General features: G+C 37.1%; 1 protein-coding gene across 1 annotated transcript in view; it reads right to left on the bottom strand.

The window, feature by feature from the left end:
- The window catches only part of LOC149827423 (delta(7)-sterol-C5(6)-desaturase-like), a 32,453-nt gene extending 17,593 nt beyond the window's left edge, over positions 1-14,860 (bottom strand). Inside the window, exons 1-2 of the mRNA XM_090019360.1 lie at positions 14,458-14,860; positions 13,273-13,578 (exon numbers count right to left, since the gene is read on the bottom strand). Coding sequence (XP_089875486.1) covers positions 13,273-13,578; positions 14,458-14,851 — 700 coding nt within the window. The 5' untranslated portion in view covers positions 14,852-14,860. The remainder of the gene's footprint in view (positions 1-13,272; positions 13,579-14,457) is intronic.
- Positions 14,861-22,969: the final 8,109 nt, after the last annotated feature.

Here is a 22,969-nt window from a genome sequence, read left to right as displayed (position 1 = left end):
TTCAGGGGGAGAGTTTTTATCCACAGATTTTCAAAATTATCTTAAATTGCATGGCATCACACATCAAAGATCTTGTCCTTATACACCTCAACAAAATGGACTGGCAGAACGAAAACATCGCCATATTATAGAAACCACTAGAACTTTATTAATAGCAAATCAAGTCCCTAAAGACTTTTGGGCAGAAGCTGCCTTAACTGCCACCTATCTCATTAATAGGATGCCATCTTCTTCGTTACAAAATATCACTCTCATTGAAAAACTTATGAACATTTCTCCAGACTACTCTAGATTAAGAATATTTGGGTGCAAATGTTTCATATTTACTGACAAAAATGATAAACTTTCCCCTCGTGCGATTCCCTGTGCCTTTTTAGGATATGCTGAAAACCAGAAAGGTTATAGATGTTTTGACTTCAAAAATAATAAACTATATGTGTCTAGAAATGTTTCCTTTCTTGAAAAGGAGAGCTTCTTTGATTTTAGAAAATTAAAAGACGTCACTGAGTACTCCTTTTTGCTAGATCTAACATCAACATCTGATGAATATGACCTTGATTGTAACTTTGATGATGATCCAAGAATTATTGATCTTAATGTTGAAAATGAAGAAGTTCATAGAGATACTAGTATTCAATATTCCAGGCGACAAGAGTCTAATACTCCATGTGCACTTGAGAAATATTCTAACATTCCAACTAGACAATCATCCCGAATCTCGAGGCCTCCAGAAAAATTTGTATCATACGAGTCTTTCTCACCCACATATAGGGCAGTTATTGCATTAATTCACTCATATGAAGAACCATCCACATATTTTCAAGCAAAAAATGATATCAAATGGATAGAAGCCATGAAAGTTGAATTAGATGCACTTGAAAAGGCTTCTACATGGAATATTCAAGATCTTCCTCCAGGGAAGAAAACTATAGGATGTCGATGGGTTTATAAAATTAAAACCAAGAGTGATGGTACTCTTGAAAGATATAAAGCCCGTTTAGTAGCCAAAGGTTATGCCCAAGAATATGGGATTGATTATGAAGAAACCTTTGCTCCGGTGGCTCGTATGACTACTGTCCGAACCTTAATTGCCTTAGCTTCTATCAAAAAATGGTCTATTTTTCAAATGGATGTCAAAAATGCTTTTTTAAATGGAAAGCTAGTTGAAGAAGTGTATATGAAACCCCCTCCTGGTCTAAGTATTCCTAAGGGTAAAGTCCTTCGCTTAGAAAAAGTTCTTTATGGACTTAAACAAGCACCAAAAGCTTGGTATGATAGGTTTAGTCGTGTTATGATTGATATTGGTTTTCAATTCTGTTTAACTGACACTGCTTTGTTTATTAAGAATTCTGATGCAGGAATCATTGTGCTTCTTCTTTATGTGGATGATATGATCATCACCGGAAGCGATAAACAGGGAGTTGAAACAATCAAAACACTTCTTAAATCTCATTTTGAAATGACTGATTTGGGCTTGTTGAGATATTTTTTAGGCATTGAAGTTGCTTATTCTCCTAGAGGATATTTATTATCTCAGACTAAATTTGCTTTTGATATTGTTTTCAGGTCTGGTATTACTGATGATAAGAAAGTTGACACTCCAGAAGTTGTTAATGTTAAAATGAAGATTGATGATGGAGAACTTCTTGCAGACCCTACTCCTTACAGACAGCTTGTCGGGGCACTTTCCTATCTATCCATTACCAGACCAGATATAGCACATGCTGTTCATACAGCAAGTCAATTTCAACATGCTCCTACTTCTGTTCATATGGGAGCAGTCATGCGTATTATCAGATACATCAAGTCCTCTCTTTCACGAGGACTTTTCTTATCTTCCTCCTCTTCTCTTGATTTAATTGCATATACTGATGCTGATTGGGGAGGTGATCCCAATAACAGACACTCAACCACTGGCTTTTGTGTCTTTTTAGGGGAATCATTAATCTCGTGGAGGTGTAAAAAGCAGCAGAAGGTATCTCTCTCATCCACCGAAGCTGAATACAGAGCCATGGCAACCACGACCATGGAAGTAGTTTGGCTCCGACGACTGCTTGCTGACATGGGAGTTGAAGCAACAAAGGCTTCACAAATGTGTTGTGACAACAAAAGTGCGATCTACATTGCCAGTAACAGAACATTCCACGAACGCACCAAACACATCGAAATGGATTGTTACTACGTCAGAGAGGAATATCTACACGGGATAATTGATCTGCCATATGTCACTTCAGAATATCAGTTAGCAGACCTCTTTACAAAGCCTCTCGCTGCTCCCCGATTTCACTTTCTCTTAGACAAACTTTCGCTCATTGTACCGTAAGTTTGAGGGGGAGTGTTAAAATGTAAAACTGTACATATATGTATATATAATAATATTATATTATTATATATATATAAATACATTTTTAATTTCTTTCTTTTCTGTATTTTTTTTCCTTTATTTTTATTTTTTGTCTTTATGTCATCTAGTTCAGTTTGAACTAGAATGACTGTTGCTAGTCAAGTCCTGTCCAGACTTGACTAGCAATAGAGTTGTTGGACTGACACAGGCCAACAACTCTTAATAGAGCTGTTGGACTGACACAGGCCAACAGAGCTGTTGGACTGACACATTCCAACAGCTCTAAATAGAGCTGTTGGACTGTGCCCAACCGCTCTATTGAGTCCTCTTTCAGCTGTGTATATAAAGGGGTGCAGCCCCTCTTGTATTTCACTCCAATGCTTCTTAAGCAATTGGTTTTTCATATCAATAAAGAATACATTTTTATTTTTATTTTGTTTCCAGTTATACCCTTTTTAAGGGTTATGCTTTAGTGTCATTCTTGACACTTGCTCTTGTTAATCAAAGCTCGTGTTTCGAAGATCCCCATTTCATTTCATATATAAGTATATATACATGTATATATATGGTGTTTATTGTTAACTGAAATACCCATTAGGGGTATTTCGGTCTTTTCTCTGTAATAGGTGTCAGCCCATTAGGGGCCGACATTTCTGCATTTTATTTCATGTATTTATTTTTGTCTTTTTTTTTTACCTTTTTGTCTTTTTCATATTTGATGGGACAACTCCATATAGTTGTTGGAGCTGCCCCAACAACTATATTTATGATGGGACAGCTCCATATAGCTGTTGGAGCTGCCCCAACAGCTATATTCATGACTGTTGAGTGCAGCCCCAACAGCGATATTGAGTTGCACCCCATTGGCTCCATTGTATTATAAATTGGCCTCTAGTAGCCTTGTATTCCTAACTCATTCTTGAGTGCTTCTATGCAATAACAAGTTTGTAGACCCTTGTGTGGGTGGTTTCGTAATTCAATCAAGTATTTTTACTTGATTGAAAGTGTGTTCTTGCATGTGTATCGGATTCAATCCACTTCATTACATGATATCAGAGCTTTGGTGGTTCAAAGGCAAGTTTTTTGAAGAAAGTTCGTGACAATATCAAGAGGAGAATCGTACGCTTAAGGGATACAATAAATCGAGACTGTTGCATCAGAAAGTGTGTCATCTCTCAAATAAGTGCTCATATTTCACTTTTTTTTTCTTTCTTCTTCGTTCTCTACCCTTTCTCTTAGCCTTGTAAGGAAATGGAGAATGAAAGAGAGGTAATGGCCTCTGTTCCCGTACACCTAAATGATACAAACTATGTGATGTGGGCATCCATAGTTAAACACAAAATATGGGAAAAGGGATTATGGGGTCTGGTGGACGGTACCGAAAGAGAACCCAAGCTCATTCTTACGAAAAATGAGAATGGAAAAGAGATTGCTCTTCAAGGAGAGGAAATGAGTAAAGTCGTTTCCGATTACGAGAAAAAATGGAAAGAGCGGAGGATGGGCCACTCCAAAATAATTAGATGGCTCATCAATAGTGTGGACATCCACAAATGTTCTAGCTTAGCGAAATTTGATTTCGCTAGTGATGCATAGAAATATCTTAAAGACATGTATAGTCTTAAAGATATTGCACACATATGCAATGTCCAAAACAAGGTGAGAACCATGACCCAAGGAGAAATGAGTATTAGAGAATATTACAATGCACTTTCTCTCCTTTGGGATGAATTGGCTCTTCTTGAGCCAAAATGGCATTGTCCTCAAGATGTAGAACTCCGTGAAAATCAAATTAAAACGAAGCATTTCTACCAATTTGTGAATGGGCTTAGGCACAAATTTGAAGGAATTAAATCGGCTCTCCTTCGTAGAGGAGGTATGCCATCCATAGTCGAAACTCTTGAAGAATTGACTATGGAAGAAAATAGATTGAAGAAGTCATCCACTTCAAAGGATGAAGAAATCGTGCTTGCTATGTCAAAGCTCGGTAATCATACTAAGAGTTATAAACCTCCTCACTTTGTGAAAAATGAGAATGGGAGAAATCCTAACAACTATGAGAGGAATGACAAAAAAGGTAGCAAAATCATATGCTATCATTGTTATGAACCGGGACACATCAAGCCATTTTGTCCAAAAAGAAAGAAAGAAGATCACTGAGATGATAAGAGAGTTGCTTCGGTGGAAAGGAATGATGTTGACAACTCCAAATGCATTGGCTCCCTATCTTTAGCTCAATTAATAGAGGCGCTACAACCAATGTTCAAAACTCAAGCTTCTTCCTTTTTGGGGGTGACCGTATCCACAAGTGGTGACCTTGATAAGACATCTTGGATCTTAGACTCCGGTGCCTCTTTTCATATGACTCTAAATGAGTCAATATTATCCGAATGTCATTCTAACTCAAATGATTCTTATGTTTCAACCGCCGACGAAACATCCTTAAAAATCAAAAGTCTTGGAATCTTTTAAAAACAACCAAACTTTCACATACCAAATATTAGGGTTGTACCAAAATTAAATTTAAACCTTTTATCGGTTTCACAAATTACGAATCATGGTTGTAAAGTTTTATTTTCTTCTAATGATTGTTTAATACAGGATCTCCAGTCCGGGAAACCGACTGGGCAAGGCCATAGAAGAGGAGATATCCATGTAATAGACAATCTTGAGTTATCACAACAATCTTTTTGTAATTTTGTGGAAAAGAAATATATAGAAAATCGGCACAAAAGACTAGGACATCCTAGTGTGACCAAATTACACTTGTTTTCATTTCTTATTTATTATAAAGAAAAGAATTTGGTTTGTGAAGATTGCATTCTTGGCAAAACGAAAGCTTTACCCTTTGGGCAAAGACAATTTATATCCAAAAATCCATTTGAGTTACTATATTCGAATGTATGGGGACCGGCTTCAGTTATATCTAAAGGTGGGGTATCTTACTATGTTATATTTATAGATGATTATAGTAGACATTCTTGGATCTTTTTTCTTAAGCAAAAGTCAGAAGTACTTGATTGTTTTAAAAGATTTTTCTATTACGTAAAGACTCAATTCAAAACCAATATTCAAATTTTTAGACCTGATTCTGGGAGGAATTTGTATCAAAAGAATTTAAAAAAATTCTTTATTCAAATAACATCATTCATCAAAAATCTTGCCCTTACACTCCTCAACAAAATGGACTAGCTGAAAGAAAGCATAGACATATTGTTGAGACCACTAGAACACTTCTTGTATCAAAAAATGTTCCAAAAATGTTTTGGGCCGTAGCTGCTCTTACGGCAGTCTATTTGATAAATAGAATGCCCTCAAAAGTTATTGAAAATATATCTCCTATTGAAAAATTGCTTAAAATCCCCCCCCCATTATAAAAGATTGAGAGTCTTTGCATGTAAGTGTTTTGTTCTTACCCATAAGAACGACAAACTTTCCCCAAAAGCAATCCCTTGTGTTTTTTTGGGCTTATGCCGAAAATCAAAAGGGATATAGATGTTATGACAGGAAAAGGGATAAATTATATGTTTCACGAAATGTTACATTTCTTGAAAATGAAGATGGATTTAACAAGGAAAAAACCCAAGAAAACTATGATTATTCGTTTCATTTTTATCTCATCAATGAACATTCGTTTCTTTTTTATCTCATCAATGAACATGAAGCGTATGAAAATCTTCATAATGAGCATGAAAGTGAACATGAAGACTCTGACTCTCATGATACAAGTGAAAATATAGACAACAATCTTAACAATATCGACCCATCCCATAGTAACATACAAACATATACTAGGCGGACCGAAGGACACCCACCATGTGCTTTAAAAAGATATTTCAAAAATCAAGATATTGATTCTGCTAGTATTAAAAAATCAATAAGAATTTTAAAAGTCCCTAGTAGATTTGTATTCTATGATTCCTTTGAACCAAGATACCGAACATGCTTAATGGCCATACACTCATATTTTGAATCATCAACCTACTATGAAGCTAAAAATCATCAAGAATGGATTAAAGCCATGAACGATGAATTAAAAGCATTAGAAAAGGCAAAAACTTGAGAAATTCAAACGTTACCTAAAGGAAGGAAAACTATAGGATGTAGATAGGTTTATAAAATCAAAACCAAATGAGATGGGACATTGGAAAGATATAAAGCTAGACTAGTAGCTAAGGGATACAGTCAAGAATATGGAATTGGCTATGATGAGACCTTTGCCCCAGTTGCTCGAATGATGACTGTCAGAACTCTTATCTATATAGCATCAATCCAAAAATGGCCAATTTTTCAAATGGATATGAAAAATGCATTTTTAAATGGTAATCTGGATGAGAAGGTCTATATGGATCCTCCACCAGGTTTGAATTTAGCACATGGGAAAACTCTTCGTCTACGAAAAGCCTTGTATGGGTTAAAACAAGCTCTCAAAGCTTAGTATGATAGATTTAGTAATCTGATGACTCAACTGCATTTTAAATCTTGTTTTACTGACACTGCATTGTTTGTTAAGTCTTCCAATGCAGGGATGGTTATATTGTTGCTTTACGTAGATGATATGATAATCACAGGAGGTGATAAGCAGGGAGTAAATCATATCAAAGATGTGCTTAAAGACAACTTTGATATAACAGATCTTGGCTTTTTACGGTATTTCCTAGAAATTGAAGTAGCTAATTCACCTCGTGGTTATTTTTTATCACAGACTAAGTATGCCGCAGAGATCATAGATAGATCAAGACTCCCAGATGAAAAACGGGTTGACACTCCAGAGGTCATAAATGCAAAAATGAAGAAGGATGATGGAGAACCTCTGCAAGATCCAACCCCATACAAACAAATGATTGGAGCTTTGTCCTACCTTTCTATTACTCGTCCTGATATCTCTTTTGCTATTCACTCTGCCACTCAATTTCAGTATGCTCCCATTACAGTACATATGAGTGTTATAATGAGAATTATTAGATATATTAAGAATTCTATAAGTTATGGATTGTTTTTATCATCTTCTTCCTCATTAGAAGTCATTACATACCCGGATTCTGACTGGGGAGGGGATGTGAATGATAGACGCTCAACTACTGGTTTGTATGTTTTTGTAGGTGACTCCCTAATCTCCTGGCGATGCAAGAAGCAACAAAAGGTGTCTCTCTCCTCAACTGAAGCTGAGTATCGCGCCATGGCAACGACTACGTCTGAGTTAGTATGGTTGCGACAACTACTAGAGGATTTGGGAATTCACACCACAGAACCTTCCAGATTATGTTGTGACAACAAGAGTGTTGTATATATCGCGAGCAATCATACGTTTCATGAGAGGACAAAACACATTGAAATGGATTGACACTATGTTCGGGAAGAATTTCTGCGGAAGACTATCACACTGCCTTATGTTCCATCAGAGTATCAACTCGCAGACTTCTTCACCAAAGCACTTCCTTCACCCAGATTTCACTTCATACTTGGCAAACTCTCGGTTGTTGCACCATGAGTTTGAGGGGGGGGGGGGTGTTAAGATATACATATACGTGTATATATATATATATATACATGTATATGTATATGTGTTTATTGTTAACTGAAATACCCATTAGGGGTATTTCGGTCTTTTCTCTGTAATAGGTGTCAGCCCATTAGGGGTTGACATTTCTGCATTTTATTTCATATATTTATTTTTGTCTTTTTCTTTTTTTACCTTTTTGTCTTTTTCATATTTGATGGGACAACTCCATATAGTTGTTGAAGCTGCCCCAACAGCTATATTTATGATGGGACAGCTCCATATAGTTGTTGGAGCTGCCCCAACAGCTATATTTATGACTGTTGAGCGCAGCCCCAACAGCCATATTGAGCTACACCCCATTGGCTCCATTGTATTATAAATTGGCCTCTTGTGGCCTTGTATTCCTAACTCATTCTTGAGTGCTTCTATGCAATAACAAGTTTGTAGACCCTTGCGTGGGTGGTTTCATGATTCAATCAAGTATTTTTACTTGATTGAAAGTGTGTTCTTGCATGTGTATCGGATTCAATCCATTTCATTACAAGTTTCTCGAAGATCGAAAGAAAACCAAGGGCAGAGAAATTGGAGTTGGTGTACACTAATGTTTGGGGACCAGTCCCAGTTTGTTCCCTTGGAGGCTCACGATACTATGTGACCTTCATTAATGATTCCACCAGAAAGGTATGGGTTTATTTTTTAAAGAATAAATCTGATGTTTTTGCCACTTTTAAGAAGTGAAAAATAGAGGTGAAAAATGATACCGGGCTGAAAGTGAAGGGCCTATGGTTTGACAATAGAGGGGAGTATGACACTGCAGAGTTCAAAGCATTTTATGCGGAGAACGGAATTAAAACGAGTCAGACTGTTCCAAACCGACCATAATAGAATGAAGTTGCTGAGATGATGAATAGAACTCTCAATGAGCGTGCGAGGAGCATGAGACTGCATGCGGGTTTGCTCAAGGCATTCTGGGCAAATGCTATTAATACTGTAGCCTATCTGATCAATCGAGGTCCCTCAATCCCGTTGGATCTGAAACTACCAGAAGAAGAATGGACGGGAAAGAAGGTAAATCTATCTCATCTAAGAATTTTCGATTGTGTTTTTTATATAACATTGATTCTGAGAATAGGGATAAGCTAGATGCTAATGCCTGAAAATGTTATTTCATTGGATATGGTTCTAATTACTTTGATTATTGTTTCTGGGATGAACAAAACCGAAAAGTAATAAGAACTAATGATGTAACGTTTAATGAGAATGTGTTTTACAAAGATAGGTCCAGTGTACAATCAGAGGGGACAGGAAAACAGGAAGATATGTCGAGAGAGATTGACTTGGAGGAAATCTCAACAAATACCCCTGTTAAGAATTATGAGACAGTCGAGGTAGACTCTAACACAGAGCCAGTCACTCCTGCACCTGAGTTGAGGAGATCTGTTAGAGTACCTAAACCTTTGACTCGGTATTCTCCATCTTTACACTATTTACTGTTAACTGACTCTTGTGAGCCAGAACATTTTTCTAAGGCAATGCAGGTGACAGATTTGGTTAAGTAGGAGTTAGCAATGCAAGATGAAATCAAGTCTTTGCAAAAGAATGAGACTTGTGTGCTAACCAAATTACCGAAGGAAAAGAAAACATTGTTGAACAAATGGGTGTTCAGAGTGAAAGATGAGCCTGATGGTAGCAAGAGGTACAAGGCAAGATTGATAGTCAATCGATTCTTGCAAAAGGAGGGGATTGACTACACTGAGATATTCTCCCCTGTGGTGAAGTTGACTACCATCAAGACAATTCTTGGTATTGTGGCTGCAGAAAACTTGTACCTAGAGCAGTTGGATGTGAAAACTGTTTTTCTCTACGGGGACTTGGAGGAGGAAATCTATATGGTGCAGTCAGAAGGGTTCAAAGCTCCGAAGAAAGAAGACTTGGTGTGCAAATTAAAGAAGAGTTTATATAGCCTAAAACAAGCCCCTAGGCAATGGTATAAGAAGTTTGATACATTCATGTGTAACTGTGGGTTCACCAGATCCGAGTTGGATCATTGTTGTTACTACAAGAACTTTGGTGAGTCTTACATTATTTTGCTTTTGTATGTAGATGACATGCTTGTTGCAGGTTCTAGCATGCAGGAAATCAACATACTTAAGCGGCAATTGTCAAAAGAGTTTGAGATGAAGAACTTGGGCCCAGCAAACCAGATTCTTGGTATGCGGATCACTCAGGATAGAGAGAAGGGAACTCTAAACCTATCACAGAAAAAATACATTGAAAAGGTGTTGGAAAGGTTTAGAGTTCAAGATGCAAAGCCTAAAAGCACCCTGCTGGGAAGTCACTTCAAACTCTCGAAGGAGCAGTCACCAAAGACAGACGAGGAGCGAGAGAAAATGGCTAAGGTCCCATATGCCTCAGTCGTTGGCAGTCTCATGTATGCCATGGTATGCACCAGACCGGACATTGCTCATGCAATGGGAGTTATGAGCCGTCATATGGCGGATCTCGGACTAGAGCATTGGGAAGATGTGAAGTGGCTATTGAGATATCTGAAGGGGATATCAGGTATGACACTTTGTTTCAGTGGGAGAAGTGCAAACTTGCAAGGTTTTATAGATGTAGACCTTGGTGGAGACGTAGACGGACGGAAAGAGCACTTTCGGATATGTGTTTACACTTGGTAACATCGCGATCAGTTGGATGTCAAGACTTCAGAAATGTGTTGCCCTCTCAACCCCAGAAGTTGAATATATTGCTATTTCTGAGGCCGAAAAGGAGATGGTGTGGTTGAAGAATTTTCTGAAGGAGATTGGCAAGGAACAGGATAGAAATGTTCTCTTCAGTGACAGTCAGAGTATTTTGTGCCTTGCAAAGAATCCAGTATTTCATTCAAGGACAAAGCACATTCAGTTGAAGTATCATTACATTCGAGAGATGATAAATGATGGGACGTTGTCATTAGAAAAGATCCTTGGTGCCGAGAATCCCTGAGAAACTGAGGTTATGCATTGCCTCAGTTGGACTCCTTCATTGAGCATGAGGGAGAGTTGTCATTCCAGAGATGCAGAGAAGAGTTTGGGAAGACAAGATAGATGGAGGTCTTTTTGTATCAGTCTCCAAGTGGGAGATTGATGAGTTGTGGAGCCTGAATCAGAGTTTCTGCCCTTGCAAGAAGGGGAGTCTGAGGGCTCTCCCCCAATGCGGGTCCCGAGGGGGCAGCGCCCCCAGGAAGATTTTTTTTCTTGGGCTTATGTTTGAGACCCGGTTTCTTATGGATCAGATCCAACTTGTTTAGGTTTAGGGTTGTCGCCCTTGCCTTGTATAAATCCTTTCTTTTCTTTCTCTCTTGTAACAGTCGGAAAAAAGCAATAATGTTTTTCCTCTGAGCGGCCGTGATTTTTTACTCTCTTAGATTTGAGGGGAGGTTTTTTCATGTAAATCGGTGTTCTTGCTGTGTTTTGTTTCCTTTGGTTGTTTCTTGCTCGTTGTTTTCCTAACACGTTGCCCATGAGAATTCTCTTCACCGCCGTGACACACATGTTGTAGTTGCTTACATCAAACTTGATAGGAACAATGGTGAGTCGGTGATGACTTTTTTATCGACCATTGAAATGAGAAGAGAAGAATAAGAGGGTGAGAGAAGAGGAGTTAAAGGTTCCACCAAGAAGCTTTCACACGAGCACAATCACGAACCACTAACACAAGCATAATCACGAACCCACAAGCTTCAAGAACTCAAGTCTCTGATACCATGTAATGAAACAAGAAAAAGTATACAAATGGATGCCTCTAAGGACTATAAGAATACACAAGAATGCACAAGTACAATATGCCACTTATGCGCAAGATACAAATTCACAAGGAGTCGCACAAGCCACTAAAGGGCTACACAACATAAAAAAATAAATAATTTATTTATCACTAAAATGCTTGAGAAAGCATAAAGAATACAATGGGAGAGGTCCCATATTTATAGCGCAACAAGAGAGCAAGAGGCTTAGTTCAATTAGCCGTTGGGACTAGAATGCCATACAAAATAAAAAAGAAAAAAATAATAAAAACTGATTTACAAAACTGCCCATAGTAGGCAGGTCCTATTACATGATAGAAAAAGGCAAAAATGCCCATAAGGGGCATGACCTATTACATGAATGACATAAGGATAAAACATATATATGTACCTATACATATACACATAGTGTGTGTGTGTATATATCATACAAATTAACAATCGCACCATTGTTCAACCATTTGTAATTGCATTCTAATTTATCAAATACAATATTTAGTGGAGAACATGCATGGACATGCTCATGTAAACACATAAGAACAATCACACAGATGCTTATCAACAAGAGGACAGAAAGAAAAAATCAGAAAATTAACTTTGTTTCAACCAAACTAAATCTGCCCCCACTTTCTTCTTTCCATCAAGACAACAAAATATTGAATTTCATCTTTCTTATCACAGTGGGCACTTTCTGCAACACTAGCTTTCATCTTTTCATGTCCATCATCTCCACATTCATCTTTGAGGCTCATCCAGTCATTTCAGGCATAAATTTCTGAGAACTGCATCAAGCCTGCCCATGACATATTTCTGATCTAGAATTGATTGAAATTTCAGTAGATACATCAACTATAGTGCATATTCTAGTACTAAAGGACCAGTTATCAGGGTCTCTGAACCTCATCAAAATTATGAAGTTGATGTGAAGGCCACATTATAGTTCTTGCTTTCTGATCAAAATTTCTTTTTTTAAAGCAGAATTAATTTAGCATTCACAAGTTCATGCCTAGAATCCAAGAAGTAATCGAAATTCTGTTGTAAGAAGCCATTCAACATATCTGCAGCATGCATAAGTTTCAAAATCATGCACATGCATAATCATCAGGAAAATAATACATCTTCCTATTGTCTAGTCACCAAAATAGGTATTTTTAGCTTAGTGTTCTAAGCTAAGTCTATCAGATCAAACAAAAATATGCAAGAGTAAGCATGCAGGAATCTGAAGTACAAAGTATGCCATAAAATTCCAATTACACAGATTAAACTCTGGAATAGCAGCAATAACAGGATTCTTGATGCAACAAACCAAGCAAAAATACATAGATGAAGTACATCGTTCAACAGAATATTTCTTATCATGGAGAGAATCCTTTGTAGTCAACACTTCTCCCTAGGACATTTTCTCCTACGGTAGGCCAGTTTTTTCTTTTGACATTTCTGTATTCATCTCATCAAGAGCATAAAAAAGATATTGTCCAATAATTTGTTCTGCAACAGGCTTTGTTTTGAGCAAAATAGCAAAGATCCAAAAGCACAAAGAACTAGCTTATGATAAAATCATGCTTTTGAAGCTAAAAAACTAGTCCAAGACATAGACGAACTTATCTGAAAACATTTACTTCCTCATTCATCGGTTTTTACCTGCAAATGGAGAAAGAGTGTTCTGCTTGTTGTAGATGTGATGGGTTGCATGCAGATATTTGTACAGAGGCTTTATGTCATGCAGTTCTCTGTGCATCCAGTAGATCCCAAACTCCACAAGCACCAGATAGATAATTGTGTAGACTATATACATCGGCCAGCGAACTTCGTCTATTCTTGAAAAACAGCGTGTCCAGCCATTTTCAACCATGTACTCTGAAACCGTTGGTAATGCAGTGTACAAAGGCATAGCCTTCATGGTGACCCATATTTGCTTTAAAATGGATTCTTGTGTGGGTAATGAACCTGTAGAAATACGATAAGTAAATCACTCAAACGGTACTGAAAAACAAACGATAAATTACTAAAGATTTTCATGAAAGATGACATGATTTATGATCGACCCAAAAGGAAAATAGGCCGACATGAAGTACATTTGATCCACAATACTCAGGCAGGTAAATGGTCTTACACCAAATAACCAAAACTTTGGCAAACATATCTAACAAACTCTATTGGGTGGAATATGCATGTTTCTTTCTCAAAGCCACATCATTGCCCACCGATTTCAAATTCCTTTCACTTTCACCAACAAAAAACCGCAGCAAGATACATGAAAGAGCAATTCCTAGCTTAATCTTCAGATTTCAAATGTGTCATGAGACACCGAAAGAAGAATCGAATGACAGAGAACCACATAAACAATTCGTTCTCAATGTAAACGTTCAATCAAAAAGGAAAAAGAATAGCCCTGAATTTGTTATAAAGATTTAGTGTCCACAATCTTCCTTTTATCTTTACTACAGAGTAAAAAGAAAAACAAAAAAGGCTCAGATCCATAACCTTTAATCATAAAATATCAATTTCAACAAAGCAAAACTTATGTGAGAGACAGAGCAGTTCTAACTCGAAGCTCAAAGATGAAAAAGTGATTCATTAAATTTGATCCACATAGTTAAGATTGAAAAAAAAAAAAAGGGACGCGTAAACGCATCAGAATTCTATAATTAAGAGAAAGATCCAAACCTTCGCATCAGACTTATAAGTTCACCGAAAAAACTCATCTCCAAATCTCGGATCCAGAAAGTTCAAAGATAGGTCCCTCTTAAGAGAAACAATGGAAATGCTCTTCAAACGCACAAAATCTCTAGAAAAGCAGAGAGAGAGAGAGAGGCGCGGCACTACCTTTGGGGAAGTAGACGTGAAGCTTCAGCCAGTAGATGTAGATGCTCCAGAGGCCGCCGGAGATGAAGTAGAGGATGATACCGGCAATGTAGTTCCGGAGATATGTCTGGCCGGCGTGAGGGAGCCTCCTCCACGAATCCGCCGGCAGCACCGCCCCGAGCACGATGTCGTTGTACCAGTTCGTCTCCTCCACAAACTGCCTCAGGTACGCCTCCTCCATCCCCACTCTCTCTCTCTCGCTCACCGTGGCCAGATTCCAGCAGCCCAATGCGTTGGAAACCCGCCGGAAAACAGGGTGAGGAAGGCAAGCGAATAGCGATCGGAGAACGGAAGAGAGAGAGAGAGAGAGAGAGAGAGAGAGAGAGAGAATCTTTTCACGCGCCAGGTCCCCCATGACAACACAGAGACGCGTGTCTATATACAACCCTGCTGTTACCACAAATAACGATTCTGGCAGTCACTTGTCTGCTTCCCCTTTATTCTGGCCCTCCGCGAATCAGAAGAGATGCGATGGTTATAATATTTGAAAATCAAGTCCAACTTAATATTCTGGCAGTGGTACAAACGAGAGGAAGATTTTTTTAGTCGAAAGGCAAGGACCAGTTAAAGATATGTAATCGTAGAGGAGAATTGACGAAGCCCTTAATATTAAAATAATTTGAACTCTTGCGACTAGTTTCTTCTTAGATTCTTGTTCATAGATCTCAAAAATGAAGATTCATTAGGAGAACATGGTTGTTTACGAGGCAGGTGATTTGGACTGCACAAAACGATGTGATTTATAGGAGTGGGCGTGTAGTCTCCAAGACGCTGGTGCTTCAGATCAACTATGATGTCCTTGCTGCCATTCGCATTAGGTGGGGGATCGAGGGGCTGCATGGTTTGCCGGCTGCGATTGTTTAAGCTTAACTCCTTTTGTTTTTGTTTTTTTATGCTTTGTTTTTTTCATTTGATCCTGAGTCTAACTCTTAGTCTTAGGGTCTTCTGTTTTGGCAATGTTATTGGAATTCTCTCCTCGTAGATTCTTGTGAACACTAATTTTTGTACTCAATTACCAAAATATCTTTCTTTTTAAAAAAATTGACTGCACTGGAGCTTATGAGACTCCAGTGCAAACGGGTCGGGTGCAGTCCAGATCATGGTACTACAGGCGAGGCAAAGCAAACATCCTGCAAGGTTCAGCCAACACAGACTCGTGGCTCGCTCAAACTCGTGAAATAGGCTCAACAAGCTAGATCACAAACAGCTAATGTTCGTCTTGGCTCAGTTCGTATAGGCTTGTTTATTAATAATAAATATATTTCACGTTATGGTACAAGCAATAAGTTTAGAGCTCAAATTTTATAGCTTAGAAGTTTGAAACAATTATTTATTTTTGTAAATGAGCTAGTTTGAGAGCTTGGCTACACAGGTTTAGGATCCAAATTCTATTGTTTTCAGCTTTTAAAATATATATTTCTTTGCAAATGACCTGGCTCGTGCTCAGATCATTTAGCTCATGAGCTCAAGCTCGGGTCATCTCGACACAAGAAACAAGCCAAGCTTGAACACCTTTTTCGGTTTGTTTGGCTTGTGTACCAGCCTTAAGAGCGACCACAACATGCAGGACATGCAGACTTGGTCCTATTACCCTGTCTGGCCCGATTTAGTGGGCCTACGCGGCTCACTTCAGTAGATCCAAGTCCAGCTCCTGAAAACCAGTTAGATGTAATCCGTTGAGTCTATATGTTTGGATTCAGTACAGCCCAATCTGGATTCTATCATCCAGTCAAATGGATCAGTTATGGGTTTGACTTGGATATCCATAACATCCCAGTGTTAAAAAATGTTCAGGCACTTTACACACGTGTTCGAAAATATATATATATATATATATATATATATATATATATATATATATATATATATATATATATATATATATATATATATATAGCCAAATAGGCCCACAAGCCTAATGTGCGGACTGTGGGTCGAGAGTTTGGTAATGGGCCAGCCTGAATCAGCCTTTGATTGGGACAGTCTGATCGGCCCGATCCATTAGTGGGTTGGGCCATCCCGTTAACCTCCACTGTCTTGTAAAAGAGATTCTTTTGAGGTTTTATATTGTCCTTTAGAGTTGGGGCTAGGTGTGGGCATCGGCTCGGGCCTATTTAGAGCTTGGCCCTCCAGGCTTTAAGTGAGGCCCAACCAGCCCAGAGATGGCCCGACCCATTTACTAACAGGTCAAGCATTGACCCGTTCTTAACGAGTTCAGGTTTGAAGAGTAGCCAATGACCTGACCCATTGGTCGAATGGGTCAATGTGAAGTGGGTTAGATCGGGTTTGGCACATCCAAACCCAACTAATTAGTGCAACTAATTAGGTAAATAATAAATAATTAACATTTTTCATATACCCAACTAATTATCTTTCTATTTTTCATAAAATTAATGCAACTAATTAGCTAAATAATAATAGTTACTAAGTTACTACACAAATTAATTAATTTTTTTAATTTCTATATTATTAAAATTTAATGAATAGCTTAGGCCCGCCAGGCCGGACTGGTAGCCCGCAGGCTAACTCGGACCTAGCCCACATATATAATAGGTCGAGTTTCAGCCAGGTCGCTAATGGGCCCGAGCCTAAAACCTTGATCCAAACCCGGCTCATGGCGAACCAGGTCGGTTTGGCCAATCAAGCAGCCTGGACCTTGCCCACCCCTAGTTGGGTCCTATATCAGAAAGTTGGGAAACTTGCTAATATTTTCATTCAGATTTATGATTTTATCCATAGGAAAAACTTAAATTGTACTCTTGTCTTGTGTTCCGACATTGCAAGTTGGAATCCCAATTGTATTAGTGGAGAGGGTGGTGTATGTTCGCCCCGGATGATTCACTGAATCCCACGTCTGTGTTCGGGGGATCGAATGAGCGCCACATATAACCTGCTTTGGTATTAGTGGTATAACTGATAGAGGTCTGCCTAACCCCGAGCTTTTCCCGTTCTTTTTTTTTGTTTTTTAATCAATCCGGGCTCCGCTCGTCTGGCAGGAGCAGTTAGTGCAAGTCACCTTGTGTTGAGAAGTTGCAAGTTCGAACCCAAATGTTATTGTTGTATAACTGACAGGGGTCTGCCTAACCACAGTTTTCTCTGTAAGAAAAAGAGGTTTCAAAAAGAAAATGATGAATAATCATGAACAGAGCATAACAATCAAATTACAAATTTATATTAAAGAAACGAGTTTTTCATATAATTTTGAAGTCATGGTATCCCACTTCCGAAACCAATTTCTTGAAAAGTGAGATTCTAAGTTTTTTTTAATCTTCTAAATAACTATGGACCGGAATTACATTGATCCCATTCTCCTCAGCATAAGAGTGCAGATATGAGCGGGATCTTATTAGATTAAGATCAAATTTCGATTATTGTGCAGGAAATCTGCACCTAAACCAAACCCCCTGCAGTAAAGTTGAGTCCAGATCCTGACTTTCATATTTGTTTTGGTTACAAGTAAGAACCTAAAAGCTCAAGAAAGTAGGAGCTGTGATTGTTGGTTAAGGTCAGCTTTGCAGAGCCGGACCTGTAAAGAGGCCAATGAGGCTTGGGCCTCAGGGCCCTTGGGCCCAAAAAAATTTTAGGGCCCCATTGTTTAGGTAGTTTATATATATATATTTTATACATTTTTATTTAATATAATATAAATATTAGGAATATTATATTTGTTTAATGTGAATGCAAATTTTATTGTTATTTTGATTCTTTAAAAAAAATCCAGAGGCGCTGCCCCCGAACTCCTACTATTAATAGGGGGCCCATTTTTTCCCTCTGCCTCAGGCCCCATAAAACACAGGTACGGCTTTGGGCCCCTGCCTTGACTTTTCCCTTTTGAATTGGGGATGGAGGACATGAAACGGGGATGGATGCCTGGATGAAAGTTAAAATCAGAACACGTGTGGGGATGGACTTACGCTTTCTCCCGCCTTGATCCCTGCCTTGCCCCGCCCGGCCTCGCCCTGTTTGGATTGGAGATGGAGGATATGAAACGGGGATGGAGGTTAAAATCCAAACCCGTGTGGGGATGGAAGTCCAGATTTTGAGATGGGACGGGGGTGGAGACCTTGTCCACGGGCCAGTCCACTGCCATCCCTACTTGTGACTAATTTTTGCAAGATTCCAGGCAAAAAAGCAGTGCATGCAGAAATAATGCCAACTGACAATACCTTGAGAAAGTATTGTTGTGATTTATAATCACAAGATCCAAAAATCACATTTAATGTAATCAAAATCTGGATATAATCTCACAAAAAAAAATTACCAATCTCCGTGCAATTTTGAATCCAGAAAGTCTATGAATACGTAACTCTGAATCTGATTTGGATATACGTTAAGATCTTATTCTAACATCCATACCCGAGAATTTGCAGGTTCTCCGGATGAATCCGATCCATTCGTCCGCACTTACTGTTTTCCGGTCTTCCAAAAGTTTGAACGATAGAAGGGTAGTTTTGATATTCTTCCTTGAATAAAGGGTAGTTTTGAAATATAAAAACAAAGTGACGGCACGTAGCGGTACCAACCATTCGTTCGCACTTAGGGCCATTGAATGGTGCAACCATAAAGTGCTCGGCAAGAAGGCAGTAACTTCTTGAACAGGGAAGGTGAACCTGACTCTGGTGTGCGTCTCCTTTGCACCCAGGGTCCATAAACCTAGGCCTAACCCAGCTCAAGAGTGAGTGGTGGTTTTCCCCAGTTAAGATTTTCTACATCAATACGCTCGGCTACAAATTCGGCGAGGCATGGTTCAGTTTTCCGGCCAGGGGTGACAGGCATGCAACTGGGTGGACCTAGGTGTGGATCCAATTTAATTGTTTTCCATTAGAATAGAGACCCATATTGCGAGTGCATTCGATTCAAGTATACTCTCAATGTGGACCCATCAAATAAAGACTTTTATCATTCATTTGGTGAGCCGCATGTTTTGGATTATGATTTTTTGATGTTTAGATGTATTTTTTAAAGCACTAAAAATCAACAACACAGAGTTTTAAATGCATTGTGAGCCATTTATGTTTCACGTCTCAAAAAACATACCTATATATCATAAAGTCTTCATGTAAAGCACATTTCTTATTAAATAAATTATAAATAATAAATATATGAGGTATGATCGCTGAGATGCTCAAAGCATTGGAAAAGGAAAACTGTCTGGTCGTAGTTGGTTGTAAATTTTGGACTCTCTCTCTCTCTCTCTCTCTCTCTCTATATATATATATATATATATATATATACATTCAGCTATACTTGCAAAGTTTTATCTTTCCAACTTTTGCATCCCAAACCAAATGAAGGTGAACTCATTTTTGTCACCTAAAACAAAATTTGAAAAATGATCATATGACGTGGTTTCTAAAATGCCCTATAATGTACTAAATACGTTGAATGGATAATATTGCAGGTTTCAATTTTTTCTTATCTCTTTTACCCCTCGTAGGTACAAATTTTTTATTTTTGCACGTCATGACACTAAAATAATACACTCACAAAACTTGTCGATAAATTGTATCTATGGTTGCAACATTTCAAAAAAGAATGCGAAAATGCAAACAATTTGCGAAACTCGTCAAGAATTTTGCGTAAAAACTTGCAAAATTCATAAAGTTTATGAAAGACTGATAATTGTGAAATCTCTTATTTGAATCGCACCCGTATTGTGAAATTATTTTTTCTTGAAAATTTGTGTACCATATAAATGTGTGTTTAGTTTTTTTTCTTTTTCTTATTTGCATCTGGAAAGTGCAGTCACCCAAATCCTCCTGCTTCTAGAACTCCAACCCTTTCGACCATTTTCATGAAAGTTGTTCGCTCCACCTCATGCAAGATTGTGGCATCCTTCTCGTCCACTTCTATTAATGTGAGTTCTATATAATGTATTTATTGTTTTGTTGGTTTTTGTTTTTCTTTACAATGTAGTTTTCTCTTCTTTTTTGTTTGGTTCTTTATGTGGACTTATTATATATGTTCGTTGTTGTGGATGTTACTCTTATGAAATATGTAATATTTGTTATCGGATTTATCATTTACGATCTTTAGATATCACATGTAATATCTATTGTTTTGTTATTTTTTCTTTTTCTTTATAATGTTTATGGTCTTCTTCTTTTTATTTGGTTGTTGTTGTGATCTTATTACGTATCTTTCATTGATTAAGGTTTATGATCTTTAAGTTATAATTATAAGCTAAAAGCATTTGGTGCCAAATATTGCATGATTTTGAGATATTTTTTTCAACTGATAGATCATTTCTAAAGAACATGAAAATCTTCTAGCCATTAAAGCATGCAAGTCTTCAATTTACAGATCTACATGAAAAAGTTAAACATGATTCTGTGATCTTTTTATTTTTAAATCATAGGTAAGTCACGATGGGTAAATGTGGTGCAAGCAAAGGAGTCAATGACCAGTCACCCGACACAATTGTAGGGGTTGAGACTTTAGAAGACCAACCAAAATATAGTGAAGTGCTACTAGTTTTCAAAGAAACTTTTTTAGTCAGTGAAGTAAATATATTACAAGTTTTTTTATGTGTGTTTGTTTATTCTGATTGTATGTTGATTCTTTTAAAAATAACATGAGTGTGTTTACCTATTTGATGCAACACTTAGAAATATTCATACTTAGACTTAATAGTTTTCATAACTAACAAATGGCAGAAGGACATGCTCTGTTGAAGACCATCTACATGACCCCGTACTTTGTTATGAGTCTATAAAACAATGTTTCTCTTCTTTTCTTTTTTCTAATAGAAACTAATAGGTAAACATTGAAATTCACAGCAAATATTCAAAACTTCTCTACATCGAGACGAGACACACACATGCTTGGAGCCCAACCATTTTCCATGTTTGTTCTATGAATGTGACAAGGTATATGCTTACATAACATAAAATTTGAATTGCACAACTACCTTAAAATTGATTTATATTGCAGATCTTGATTTCTGCCAATTAGAGAAATTATCATTGGGTTGTTTGGGAGGTAAATATGAAAGCGAATGAGTTAAAGTTGTACAATTTGATGAAGAGTAACAGACTTGCTAATAGTAACACTGTAGAGATGGTATGTAATGTTATTACCTATTCTAGATTATGTTTCTTTTGTTCAAGTACTCATTCGGTTTAATAATGTGTTGTGGGCTTATTTTATTCATGAATGAATTGATTACAATATATACTCAGAATGGTCGTCCACTGTTGTGTAATGCATTCCTAAGCAATCAAACTAGTAATTACTTTTGTATATGTTTGATAATTAATTTGTACCTATTTATTCACTTGTTATATAAATGTTACAGGTATAATTAAGGAATATGTCATTTTGTATATGCAATACTTAGAATTAGCCGAATCATTAAATTTCACATAGGTACAATATGCTACATGTTCATGTTTTCTTTTGTTATTTTTTTTGTGATATTTGTCGCACATTCACTGAGTGACCTTTTTTCAGGCTAATGTAACTACATTTAGGCGTCAATTGATAAAAGTCTATAAATGTGAAAGGAAGATCGTCTGTAAATAGTGAAAGAAAAAAAGGGTAGAACTTGCGACAATGAAAGCTGATGAATAATCAAAGATGAAGGATCCTCTTGCCCTTAAGGATGTAGAGATGACCTTAGATAATGAGGTGTTGGATGGCAATGAGAGTTTAAATGAGCTCTGGCAGTCATGGGTGACATAACGAAGCAATGAGCCAATGACCTTGTTTGTGTTTTTTTATTATGTACATTAATTAATTAATTGAAACTTTATATATTATTAAAGTTGTTTGAATTTTGTTATGTACATTAATTAATGAATGTGTGTTATGTCTATTAATTAATTAACTGAAGTTGTTTAAATGTTATTCTTTAAGGATGATGAATTGTGTATATAAGAGATAATGAAGTTGTTTGAATCTTATTTTTAGAGGAGGATGAATTGCATATATAACGGGAAATGAAGTTGTTTGAATCTTGTAAGTTGTTGGATATGTGTTGTTTTTTGTATAATGTGTGAAAACCAGGAAATGAACATGTGTTTGTAACCAGTGAATTTTTGCACCAAAAAAAAATCATAAGGTGCATGCAAATTTTCTTTTATTTTTTAAAAAATAAGAAAATAAATTTGCATGGTACTTGCAAATTTTCATTCATTCTTTTTTATTTAAATTAAAATAAACAAAAAATTTCATATACCTTACGAATTTACTTTCTTATTTAAAAAAAAATAAAAGAAAATTTGCATGCACCTTACAAAATTCCTTTCTGATAAAAAATTTACCAGTTACAAGCACATGTTTATTCTGCGTTTTTTCACACATTATACACAAATAATTCTCATAAACAAATCAATTACATATTACAAAAATAATACATATCCAACAACTTACAAGATTCAAATAACTTTATTCATTGTTATATACATAATTCATCATTCTCAAAAAACAAGACTCAAACAACTTAATTCAAAAACAATTTTAATTAATTAAT

This window comes from Nuphar pumila, chromosome 10, assembly GCF_984573655.1.
Source record: "Nuphar pumila chromosome 10, dmNupPumi1.hap1.1, whole genome shotgun sequence".
Taxonomy (NCBI): domain Eukaryota; kingdom Viridiplantae; phylum Streptophyta; class Magnoliopsida; order Nymphaeales; family Nymphaeaceae; genus Nuphar; species Nuphar pumila.
The sequence above is the reverse complement of the archived record's forward strand: the minus strand, read 5'-3'. Positions and strand labels throughout refer to the sequence as shown.